A 13,179-nucleotide genomic window follows, 5' to 3' on the forward strand; every position below is an offset into this window, starting at 1 on the left:
GGTAGACCAATGCTCTTTTAATGGCACCTGTACAAGTTTAACCTGATCCTCGTTGCAGCCATTTTGTCCTCTGTTGTCACCAGATATTAATCAGCACCTTTAAATGGCAGCTGCAGCCTTTATCAAGTGGCGCTGTGAGCTATTTCCTGTTCCTTCACGGGCGCTGGGAGTGCGCTGTGAATTTTTAGTAGGCTTGCTCTGAGGGAAGCCCACGAGATCGAGCTAGCACACTTCTTCAAGGTTCTCCTGCTTCAGTGCTGGGGGTGGAAAATGCCAAGTGATGTGCCACACCAGCAGAAAACTGTTACAGCTCAAGTAGTTTATAGGAGAAAGTGGTTTAACGTGTCTCACCAGCGAGGCTGGCACGCAAGCATTTCTCTACAGAAATAAAAGTTGATTAGCACGGTTCTGTTGCTAGTGCAGATTGTAGCTGGGCTGCATTCTCCAAGCCACAGCGAGACTCGACACGAACAACAGAGCTTCACAGAATTATCTCGATAATTTGGTGCGAATTTTATCAAATACATACAATATAGTGGAAACATCACAAGAAAACATTACTGTATATTAATGTAACGGGATTGTGGACCTAGGGGGAGATATTGGCCTCCTTTGCACCACCCGTTAGCGCCTCTGGGAGGGGCGACAACGGGGCGCTAACGGCTTTCCGCCGGCAAAAGTACCAACAGCTGTGACCTTGGCAGGTTAGCGCTTGCGGTAAACCTTAACGCCTCCAACCCTGCACCCCAGAGATCGTGACATCATCCATTACGCAGTGCCCCGCTACCGCCCCGGATCCTAAATTCATTTTCGCCCACCGCAGCGTTGCCGGGCATCAACAGCGGCAGCTGCAGAAGGTGTTGTGGGCTCAGCCTGCCGCTCGGGGAGCACTAATTAAAGGCATTGTTGGCCAACATTTATTGTCACCCCACGGTGCTGCGTTTTGATGTTCTCCTGTCGCGACTGATCAACCCTGCACTCTGTTCGAATGCTTGGGGCTGATCTTCAGGGGCCACAGGTTCCGTCGTCGACCAGTCGAAGCCCTTACCTTCCAATCACGTCAGCAATGGCCCGTTCCTTAAAGGGAGGGAAGGAAAGTGCCGCACGGGACATTGTGCAGCGCTCTGCCGCTAACGCCCCTCTTGCTCCGCTTAGCGCTCCAAGGTAACTGGGAGCGCTTGATTTATGCTCCACGCCCTTCCTGGAGCGCTAAACCTGAAGTTCACGTCCGATTGAATTGCGTAGTGCCCGGCGATACTTTTGCGCTCCCACAAAAGTTATCACCCCAAACGCGCAGCGTAATTTCTAGCCCTATAGCATGTGGAGGCCAAATGTGCCGCAAATTCAAATGATTCTATGATTTTATGTTCTATTTTGATTATTTAATTACTATTGATGGTTAAGTTACATTAGGAAGTACAGTAAGTTACACCTTATCACCCGGAAGGTAAATACTCATTTTCAAGATGATTGTTGCTATTTGTTGTTACAATTCTCAATTATAACAAGCTTCGTTATTATAACTCCTTTCCTTGTCCTTAGCTGCATCGTGGTCTCTTTGGAGCTGACTCACCTTGGCACCTACTTGGCCAAGTGGGCCCTCTGGACCCGGAAACCCAGGAACTCCGGGTGAACCCTGCAGACCAGGGAAGCCTCGTTCACCCTGCAATGAAATGGAAGAGGATTTTGAAGTCAGTCTTGCAGAAGTACTTGAAAAGTTAAATAGAGTTAAGGCTAACAAAACCCCTCGTCACATGGTATATATCTTAATACTCTGAAGGAGGTAAAAATAAAATCTGTGTGGCACTGGATATCATCATAAAGGAGTTGCTGGACAGAAGTGAGGTCTGCAAGCTCGGATCAAGTAGCATACCTACGTTTAAAAGAGAGTGACAAATCTAAAACCAGACAACTACAGACCCTTTAGCCTAACATTAATAATCTATTAAATGCTAAATATGGCACGTGGGGTGTGCATTTCACGCAAAACTTTCATAGCAAACTTGCCACTATGGGCAAATCTAATATACCGGCCTCGAAACTGATTTGCGTTGATCTGCCAGCTTGAACTGGGCTCAAGGCCCACCCAATATTGGGCCTCGGGCCTCATTTACGTGAGATCAACTAACTGTAGACACCTGCTGGGAATTGGCAGGCAGCACGTCGGCCAAGAGGAGTTAAATTATGGGCCTTTGGAGTGCGACCAGGAGCGGGATGGGCGAGCGATCGATAGAGGGAGGGGGCAGTGATCGGGATTCACGCACTTACAGCATGAATTGATACCAATTTATTACCCGTGTACCTGTACTGCATAAAAACACAAGGACAGCACTCCCACCCATGTGGTAATAGGAACAGGACAGTATGATATCAAAGCAGTGAGTGGTTTTCTACAAATTGCCTGCTTCTAGCCTGACCAACGTTTTCGAGGCAGGACACGAAAATAACACTCTTAATCTTCTCATCTGATTTGATAATTCAGCTGAATACAGTTTTCCCTTTCACTATGAAGAAAATATTTCGGACAGGAAACCCAATTTTCAACCAAATGTTTTTTTTTAAATCTGCAAATTAATTGTGTGTAACTTACATTGTATGAGTTTAAGGCAACATAAAAATGAATACTCTCTCATAACCTTCTACTACCAAACACTAAACTATAGTTTCTAAGAGTGACTGAAGCCTCCATTTACCATCACCCACAGCTGCTTGGGTGAACTTGTTCTTCCCCTCAACTAGTTTTCTTTTAATTCCAAATGCTGTCTTCAAATCAAGGATGTTGCTCAGGGAACTTACATGGGCCCTGTAATATAGCTCCACCTAATGGACTACTGTGGTAATGCAACTGGTGATGTTTAACAACAAAAGTGTCATGTGACGATGACAAGTTTCCAGTGAGAGCCATCTTATGTAGTCTGTGTGTTTGTGATGTTGTAAGGAATATATCACAGACCCCAGCTATGTAGGATCTGTGGAATAACTGATTGTTCCAATGTACTCAGGGCAGCTCCTCGATCTCTCCCTCTACTGCGCGGACAATTGTGTTGGTGCAGCTTCCTGCTTTCACTCCATTCTGGAAAAGTAAAATTTTTATTTCTCTCTGTCCCTTATCTTTAGGCTCCCATCTACAACTCTTCCCTCCCCTTCTTGGACTTCCCTCTCCATCTTTGGCAGAGGGCTTTCCACAAATCTTTATTACAAGTTCACAAACTTTCACTACTTTGGTTATGTATATTCCCACTTCTCTTGCTGTAAAAATTCTGTTACTTTCTCTTAATTTCTTCTCCATTGTATCTGTTCTGATGACTCCACTTAAACACATCAGAGTTTTCAAAATGTTATTTTCTCCACTATTTACTCTAATCTATGGTCAGTAAAGGCATCAACCGCATCTAACACATTCCTTTGCTCTTACCTCTTCCCCCTCCTCTCACAATAATGACAAGTGTCCTCTTGACCTCACCATCACTAACTTCCACATAAGACCACATCATTTTCAGGGATTTCCGCTGTTGACAACATAATCCTACCAACAAATTACATCTCCTTTCCTGAGTTTTTCAGAGGGATTGTTCCCTTAATGATACCCTTTTTATTTTTCCATCATCTCTGCTGCTGAGTGTTTCTCCCCAGGTGCTTTCCCATGTAGCAGATATGATACCTGCCCGTGTATTTCTTCTTTCCAGCTACATATATCTCCTCCGTGCACTGTCCTTGTTGCTCACGGGGAGGGCTCCTCTTTATTGAGTGAATAGATGTGCGGCAGGTCCCTTATGGATCGGATATGATTTGAACAAATAAAATGACCTTTGGTGCATTCGTGTGTGCTTGGGTGTAGCCAGCACAGGCTCCCGTTACACCCATGGAGTTAGTGCCATTTCATTTACAACACTGCTTCTCTGGGGTTCACACCGAAGCTACAGCAGGAGGTCGGGGAATCATGGCGAAAACTCTGCACCTCAATGTCTAAGAGATCATACAGGAACAAGTGACAAGTTGGGTGCAGTACCAACACACGGCCTTCAGGAGTCGCCAAAGATAGGAAAAGGAGAGCATTGAAAGAAAGTCCCAGCTTGCCCTGATCTCAACCAACTCTGCTGTGTTGTGTCTAAAATGTAATCAGCTCATACTGTGTATTTACAGGAGCTGGCAGTGAGACATAGCTCAGTCATCCTGCATCTGCCTTTACCTAGTATATGGTCTCTGTAAAAAGTGCAATCATTTGGGATATTACTGAATTAAGAAGACATCTGCTGAATATGTTTAACTTAGATCACAATTGGCAGTTCCTTGGTTTTCAATCCATGAAGTGTGCATTGGTTTGTGGAAAACACAGGCAGTCTTACCTTATTGCCTTTCACTCCATCGCAGTGACATTTTGATTTACCACTACATATACAGGCCTGAAACAAACAGACATGAAAAGTATAAAAAAAAGGAACATTTTGCAAGCTATTAAACTTTATAGTACTGTGTGACCCAGTCATGTGAGATTAAGCACAAAGGTCACTAGAGTCAAGTCATTTGGAACTAAATATCAAGGTTAAACTATTCTGAAGTTTGGAGTCCTTTCAGGCACTGTTGCACAATTTTCAGCAGTCCAATGTCAGCTTGACTGCATCAAAGTGGAAAGTAAGTGCATTGTAAATGTGTGATGATACAGGACTTAATAAACATACTAGCAGCATCTAGTGACAGAGCATCAGTACCGCATCAACCTTTTAAAATAAAACTGTCTTAACTGCCTCTTTGTGTCCTTTGTGGCTAATTTTGGCACATGGCTCGACCTAACATTGCAGAACATTCTACGTAATTACCAACAACATTCTCCAAACATGGAGCACCGAGAAACATTGCAGAGAAATTCCCAGCTCTGGGTGCTGGATGAATACCAGCCTTTGACACCGAGAAATAGTCCAGGCAATTGCCACCTTCCAATATAGAGACATGGACCCCCCCCCCCCCCACGGAGAAACACTCAGTGTGGGGGCCAGCCAATTTGTGCCCCTCACCACCAGCGGTCTGCAGTGGGCATGCCCATTTGCCCATATGGCACCCCAACTCGCTGGCAGCATTTAAACAAGTCCCGAACCCAAAGATGGTTCAGGCCTGCCCACGCCGGTTTCATGCCCGTTTCCGGTGGCAATCGAAGATCGCCTCCATTATTTCTCAGTTGGTTCACTCCAACAACACTTGCATACATTCTACTCTAATTATACCATAACTAAAATTGTTCCCTTCCCTCCCCTTGAAAGTGCAATGATCTGCCGTGCAGGGCCACGGGTCTGGCCCATAATATAACTAATAAGTTTTGATATTTTTCTTTGTTTTAATGGGAAATTTTTACAAATAGTATTCCCATCTGTGGCGCATGAACTATTCCTTTCACTCTTTGTTGCTGGTTTTTTCTTCTTGTTTTAGTGCATTAAAGGGCTATATAAATGTAAGTTGTTGTTGCTGCTGGCTCTGTCCATCTTTGTCTGTCACTGGACTGGTTGCTACTTTTAAAAATCCCATTAGCAGTTGGTAAAGTATTAAATTCATCAGGGTATCTTGGTCCTTCTTTTATTGTGAGCCACAGAGCTCCTGTGAATATTTAGCTCCGTGACTCCCTTAACCGATAGGAAAATGCGAATGTCAGCAGATTCCCTTTTAAATGTGGCAGGAGAAGAAAAAGATCTTGAGCTGATCCAGTTCTGGACAACAGGTTTCAGTGTATCGCTACCGCTGTGAAATGTGCAAATTATGGTCATCGGAGAGACAGACAAGTTATTCCTGGTTACTGTTGTGTATCTGTAAAGCATGCACTCCTATGTTCCGCCACCAGGGAGCTCATCCTCTGAAGTCCCAAGGCATCCCAGCATCCCTTGGGAGCACTGTATATAAGCCGGCCCCTAAGGCCTGTTCCTCACTCTGGAGTGTCTTAATAAAGACTGATGTCACTGTTACTTTAACCTCCCTGTGTGCAGCCTCATCTGTGTTAGGAACACAATAACTGGCGGCGAGAATACAAATCCAACGCAAAGGTGCAGCAAACTGTGGGCATCCTGGAGAAGTTCTCGGAGGGTGAGGACTGGGAAGCCTATGTCGAACGGCTAGACCAGTACTTTGTAGCCAACGAGCTGGACGGAGAAGGAAACGCTGCAAAAAGGAGAGCGGTCCTCCTCACGGTCTGCGGGGCACCGACCTACAGCCTCATGAAAAATCTTCTGGCTCTGGTGAAACCCATGGATAAGTCATATGAGGAGCTGTATACACTGGTTCGGGAGCATCTTAACCCGAGGGAGAGCGTGCTGATGGCGAGGTATCGGTTCTACACGTGCCAGCGATCTGAAGGTCAGGAAGTGGTGAGCTACGTCGCCGAGCTAAGGCGATTTGCAGGACAATGTGAGTTTGATGGCTACCTGGAGCAAATGCTCAGAGACATTTTTGTACTGGGCATTGGCCACGAGACCATCCTACGAAAACTTTTGACTGTAGAGACACCGACCCTCAGTAAGGGCATTGCGATAGCACAGGCGTTTATATCCACCAGTGATAACACCAAACAAATCTCTCAGCAGACAAGTGCTAGCAATGTTCATAAAGTAACTGGAACTATATTTGCGAGCAGAAATGTACAGGGCAGAACCCACGAGTCTGCAACTGCCAGCAGGCCTCAGGTGATCCAGATGAATCAGAGTCCCCAACAAAGGATGAATGCAAGGCAATTCGTACCTTGTTGGCATTGTGGAGGCTTCCATTCAGCCTATTCATGCCGCTTCAAAGGGTATGTTTGCAAGAGCTGTGGAACAATGGAGCACGTTCAACGACTTGCAAACAAGCTGCAAGCTCTGCAAAACCTGCTAACCACCACGTGGCAGAGGAAGATCAGTCCATGGTGGATCAAAGCAATTTCGAACATCAGAGAGAGGAAGCAGATGCTGAAGTACACGGGGTGCACACATTTTCGACGAAATGTCCACCTATAATGCTAAACGTAAAATTGAATGGCTTACCCGTAGCCATGGAACTGCAGTCAGAATCAGGGGAAGTCATAACTGGGAACAAAGAAATGGCAGACCAATTGAACAAGTACTTTGATTCGGTATTCACTAAGGAGGACACAAACAACGTTCCTGATATAAAAGGGGTCAGAGGGTCTAGTAAGAAGGAGGAACTGAGGGAAATCTTTACTAGTTGGGAAATTGTGTTGGGGAAATTGATGGGATTGAAGGCCGATAAATCCCCAGGGCCTGATGGACTGCATCCCAGAGTACTTAAGAAGGTGGCCTTGGAAATAGCGGATGCATTGACAGTCATTTTCCAACATTCCATTGACTCTGGATCAGTTCCTATCGAGTGGAGGGTAGCCAATGTAACCCCACTTTTTAAAAAAGGAGGGAGAGAGAAAACAGGGAATTATAGACTGGTCAGCCTGACATCGGTAGTGGGTAAAATGATGGAATCAATTATTAATGATGTCATAGCAGCGCTTTTGGAAAGAGGTGACATGTTAAGTCCAAGTCAGCATGGATTTGTGAAAGGGAAATCATGCTTGACAAATCTTCTGGAATTTTTTGAGGATATTTCCAGTAGAGTGGACAAGGGAGAACCAGTTGATGTGGTGTATTTGGACTTTCAGAAGGCTTTCGACAAGGTCCCACACAAGAGATTAATGTGCAAAGTTAAAGCACATGGGATTGGGGGTAGTGTGCTGACGTGGATTGAAAACTGGTTGGCAGACAGGAAGCAAAGAGTAGGAGTAAATGGGTACTTTTCAGAATGGCAGGCAGTGACTAGTGGGGTACCGCAAGGTTCTGTGCTGGGGCCCCAGCTGTTTACATTGTACATTAATGATTTAGACGAGGGGATTAAATGTAGTATCTCCAAATTTGCGGATGACACTAAGTTGGGTGGCAGTGTGAGCTACGAGGAGGATGCTATGAGGCTGCAGAGCGACTTGGATAGGTTAGGTGAGTGGTCATATGCATGGCAGATGAAGTATAATGTGGATAAATATGAGGTTATCCACTTTGGTGGTAAAAACAGAGAGACAGACTATTATCTGAATGGTGACAGATTAGGAAAAGGGGAGGTGCAACGAGACCTGGGTGTCATGGTACATCAGTCATTGAAGGTTGGCATGCAGGTACAGCAGGCGGTTAAGAAGGCAAATGGCATGTTGGCCTTCATAGCGAGGGGATTTGAGTACAGGGGCAGGGAGATGTTACTACAGTTGTACAGGGCCTTGGTGAGGCCACACCTGGAATATTGTGTACAGTTTTGGTCACCTAACTTGAGGAAGGACATTCTTGCTATTGAGGGAGTGCAGCGAAGGTTCAGCAGACGGTCACCTACAAGGGCACGGTGCACGAACTGCCACTCTGGATTGTCCTGGGCGACGGCCCCACATTGCTTGGAAGGAGCTGGCTGGGCAAAATTTGCTGGAACTGGGATGACATCCGAGCACTATCACATGTCGATGAGGCCTCATGTACCCAGGTTCTTAACAAATTTCCTTCTCTTTTTGAGCCAGGCATTGGAAACTTTTCCAGGGCGAAGGTGTGGATCCACTTGGTCCCAGAGGCACGACCCATTCACCACAAGGTGCGAGCAGTATCTCACATGATGAGGGAGAGAGTGGAAGTCGAGCTGGACAGGCTGCAACTCAAGGGCATCATCTCCCCAGTGGAATTCAGCGAGTGGGCCTGCCTGATTGTCCCAGTACTCAAAAGTGATGACACGGTCAAGATTTGCGGCGATTATAAAGTAACTATTAATCGTTTCTCGCTACAGGACCAATACCCGCTACCTAAGGCAGGCGACCTATTTGCGACGCTGTCAGCATATAACTATACCATCCGCCACAGGCCAGGCATTGAGAACTGTGCGGATGCTCTCAGTCGGCTACCATTGTCCACCACGGGGGTGGAAATGGTGCAGTCTGCAAACTTGTTGATGGTGGCGCTGCCCGCAGACTTGTTGATGATCATGGAAGCGTTTGAAAATGATAACTCACCTGCCACGGCCCACCAGATTAGGACTTGGACCAGCCAAGATCCTCTGCTGTCACTAGTAAAAAACTGTGTACTGCATGGGAGCTGGGCCAGCATCCCCGTTGAAATGCATGAGCCAATCAAGCCGTTCCAGCAGCGAAAGGACGAGCTGTCCATTCAGGCAGACTGCCTGTTGTGGGGTAACTGCGTAGTGCTACCAAAAAAGGGCAGGGAGATATTCATCTCAGATCTCCACAGCACACACCCGGGTATAGTAATGATGAAAGCGATAGCCAGATCCCACGTGTCGTGGCCCGGTATCGACTCTGACTTAGAGTCCTGTGTACGGCAATGCAGCGTATGTGCTCAGTTGAGCAACGTGCCCAGAGAGGCACCACTAAGTTTGTGGTCCTGGCCCTCCAGACCATGGTCGAGGATCCATATCGACTATGCGGGCCCGTTTCTTGGTAAAATGTTCCTGGTGGTGGTGGATGCTTTTTCAAAATGGATTGAATGTGAAATAATGTCGGGAAGCACCGCCACCGCCACCATTGAAAGCCTGAGGGCCATGTTTGCCACCCACGGCCTGCCTGACATACTGGTCAGTGACAACGGGTCATGTTTCACCAGTGCCAAATTTAAAGAATTCATGACCCGTAATGTGATCAAACATGTCACCTGGGCCCCGTTTAAACCAGCCTCCAATGGGCAGGCAGAGCGGGCAGTACAAACAATCAAACAGAGCCTTAAACGAGTCACAGAAGGCTCACTCCAAACCCGCCTGTCCTGAGTACTGCTCAGCTACCGCACGAGACCCCACTCGCTCACAGGGGTGCTCCCGGCTGAGCTACTCATGAAAAGGACACTTAAAACCAGACTCTCGCTGGTTCACCCCAACCTGCATGATCAGGTAGAGAGCAGGCGGCAGCAACAAAATGTAAACGATGGTCGCACCACTGTGTCACGGGAAATTGATCTGAATGACCCTGTGTATGTGCTAAACTATGAACATGGTCCCAAGTGGATCACGGGCACGGTGATAGCTAAAGAAGGGAGTAGGGTGTTTGTAGTCAAACTAGACAATAGACAAATTTGCAGAAAGCACCTGGACCAAACGAGACTGCGGTTCACAGACTGCCCTGAGCAACCCACAGCAGACACCACCTTTTTCGAACCCACAACACACACCCAAAGGATCAACGACACCACGCCGGACCAGGAAATCGAACCCATCACGCCCAACAGCCCAGCAAGGCCAGGCTCACCCAGCAGCCCTGCAGGGCCAACAACACACCAGCCCAGCGAGGGCACAGCCAACACACCAGAACAGACATTTGTACCGAGGCGGTCCACCAGGGAAAGAAAGGCTCCCGACCGCCTCACCTTGTAAATAGTTTTCACTTTGACTTTTGGGGTCGAGTGATGTTGTGTATCTGTAAAGCATGCACTCCCATGTTCCGCCACTAGGGAGCTCATCCCCTGAAGTCCCAAGGGATCCCAGCATCCCTTGCGAGCACTGTATATAAGCCGGCCCCTAAGGCCTGTTCCTCACTTTGGAGTGTCTTATTAAAGACTGAGGTCACTGTTCCTTTAACCTCCCTGTGTGTAGCCTCATCTGTGTTAGGAACAGAATAGTTACAAAGGGCCCAAGTTTCGGGCCGCGCCTAGAATAGCGCAGTCCCGACCTGGACGCCCGTTTTTCGCGCCACAAAGTGCGCCTAAAAAAAACTTACAGATTCTCCGGCTCCCTGCAGGTCCTCTGAAGTCAGGCGCGGCGCAGCATGAGCAGTTGGGGGCGGAGCTAGGTCCCTGCGCTGAAAACAGTGCCGGGGCCTCTGCACATGCGCGCTACAGCGGGCGCGCATGTGCAGTAGCTCCAGGCGCCCAAAACTGTGTGGGAGGGGCCCGAAGCACGCAGCCCTTAGCCCTGGCCGAATGGCCTCACTGGGCTGTGTGCATTAGGCTGCCTCCCACGCCCAGCTCCTGCTTCCTCCCAATGCGACTCGACTCCCACTTCCCGCCCACCCCCGGACCCGACCCGACCCGCGCTCCCCCCACCTGACCTGACCTCCCTCTCCCTCCCCCCCGACCCGAACCGAACTGACCTCCCTCCCACCACCACCCCCCCCCGACCCGACCCGTGCTCCCGACCCCCCCCCCCCATCCCACCCGGACCCGACCCAACCCGACCCGCGCTCCCCCCCCCCCCTCCGACCTGACCTCCCTCTCCCTCTCTCCCTCCGACCCGACCCAACCCGACCCACGCTCCCTCCCCCCCCCCCACCCGACCTGACTTCCCTCCCTCTCCCTCCCTCCCTCCGACCCAAACCGAACCGATCTCCCTCCGCCCCCCCAACCCCAACCCGCGCTCCCCCCGACCCCGGACCCGACCCAACCCAACGCCACCTACCTGTAAATCTGGTGCTGGGGACGGGCCCTGCCCGAAGTCTTGGGCTCGGCCCGTTCAGCCTCCCCCCACCTCTTCTCCTTCCCCCCCCTCTTCTCCTTCCCCCCCCCTCTTCTCCTCCCCCCCTCTTCTCCTTCCCCCCTTCTCCTTTCCCCCCTCTTCTCCTTCCCCCCCCTCTTCTCCTCCCCCCCTCTTCTCCTTCCCCCCTTCTCCTTTCCCCCCTCTTCTCCTTCTCCCCCCCTTCTCCTTCCCCTCCCTTCTTCTCCTTTCCCCCTTCTTCTCCTTTCCCCCCTTCTCCTTTCCCCCCCTTCTCCTTCTTCTTCTCCTTCTTCCCCCCTTCTCCTCCCCCTTCTCCTTCCCCCCTTCTCCTTCCCCTCCTCTCCTCTCCTTTCCCCCCCTTCTCCTTTCCCCCTTTCTCCTTTCCCCTCCCCCTTTCCCCTCCCCCCTTTCCCCTTCTCCTTTCCCCTTTCCCCTTCTCCTCCTCCCCCTTCCCCCCCTCCCCTCCCCCTTCCCCTTCTCCTCCCCCTTCCCCTTCTCCTCCCCCCTTCCCCTTCCCCTCCTTCCCCCCTTTTCCTCCCCCCCATCTCTCCCCCCTCCCCCTGCCCTCCCCTCCCCTCCCCCTGCCCCCCTTCTGTCCCTCTAGCCCCCTCCTCCCCCTCCCCTCGCTGTCAGAAACACAGACACTGACACAGAGAATGAGAGACACACAGACAGACAGAGAGATAGAGACACTGACAGAGACACACTGGCGGGGGTGGCATCCCAGCACGCTGTTGGAGGGCTCCCGGTGCTGCAGTCGATAAGTCGAAAATGTTTTATTTATTGATTTAAAATTTTTTAAAATTTCTTATCAATTTTTTTTGATTGATTTATTGGTTGATTTATTGATGTTTTTATCATTTATTATTGAAGATGGCTCTTTATTTGTAAAACTGAAGTGTTTAATGTTTGTAAACTTCCCTTTAAACCCCCCCCCCATTCCCGATGCCTGATTTGTAACCTACGCCTGATTTTCTAAAGTGTAGACAAGGTTTTTTCGAGCGTACAAAAATCTTCACTTACTCCATTCTAAGTTAGTTTGGAGTAAGTTTTCACTGACGAAACTTTGAAAACAGGCGTAAGTGGCCGGACACGCCCCCTTTTGAAAAAAAAAATTCTGTTCCAAAGTGAAACTGTTCTAACTGACTAGAACTGGAGCAAACTAAATGACGAGAATTTTGAATTTCTAAGATACTCCGTTCTACACCAGTTGCTCCAAAAAATCAGGAGCAACTGAGGCCGAAACCTGGGCCCAATGTTACCTCACTTGCCTGCCTGTAAACTCTGTATTACTTCTTCAATCAGCTTTAAAATAAATGCACCTGCTGAGCAGGCCTCACAAAGGGGAAGGCTTCATGATTGCTCGCAGTTAAGTACCTCACAGCAGTGTAATCTCCCGGACAGGAGCATTTCAAGGTTATTAATAGGTTTGCACAACATTAGATGCCAGCCACACCTAAGCTCCTGGTCCTCCATTATCATCAGCTTGGTATAAAATTACCTGCATCATGAAATCATTCATCCTCTGCCTCAGGCCATATTGCAATGGTTTAGTAATAGGGTACGAATGTTTTCGAATAACATCATCAACAGTGCTCTGATTTCCTGACCAGACATTCTCTGCTGATCATACTTTATTCCCTGTATTTGTTGTACCTGTCTGACTGTGACATAGAAACATAGAAACATAGAAAATAGGTGCAGGAGCAGGCCATTCGGCCCTTTGAGCCTGCACCACCATTCAATATGATCATG

At 48.6% G+C, this 13,179-nt stretch overlaps 1 protein-coding gene across 1 annotated transcript in view; it reads right to left on the bottom strand.

Moving 5' to 3' along the window:
• Nucleotides 1–13,179, bottom strand: part of LOC139266054 (collagen alpha-5(IV) chain-like) — a 369,608-nt gene that overhangs the window by 168,160 nt on the left and 188,269 nt on the right. The window contains exons 2-3 of the mRNA XM_070883888.1: nucleotides 4,347–4,403; nucleotides 1,574–1,663 (exon numbers count right to left, since the gene is read on the bottom strand). Of these exons, the coding sequence (XP_070739989.1) occupies nucleotides 1,574–1,663; nucleotides 4,347–4,403 (147 nt within the window). The remainder of the gene's footprint in view (nucleotides 1–1,573; nucleotides 1,664–4,346; nucleotides 4,404–13,179) is intronic.

Source organism: Pristiophorus japonicus, chromosome 6 (genome assembly GCF_044704955.1).
Source record: "Pristiophorus japonicus isolate sPriJap1 chromosome 6, sPriJap1.hap1, whole genome shotgun sequence".
NCBI classification, from domain to species: Eukaryota; Metazoa; Chordata; class Chondrichthyes; family Pristiophoridae; genus Pristiophorus; species Pristiophorus japonicus.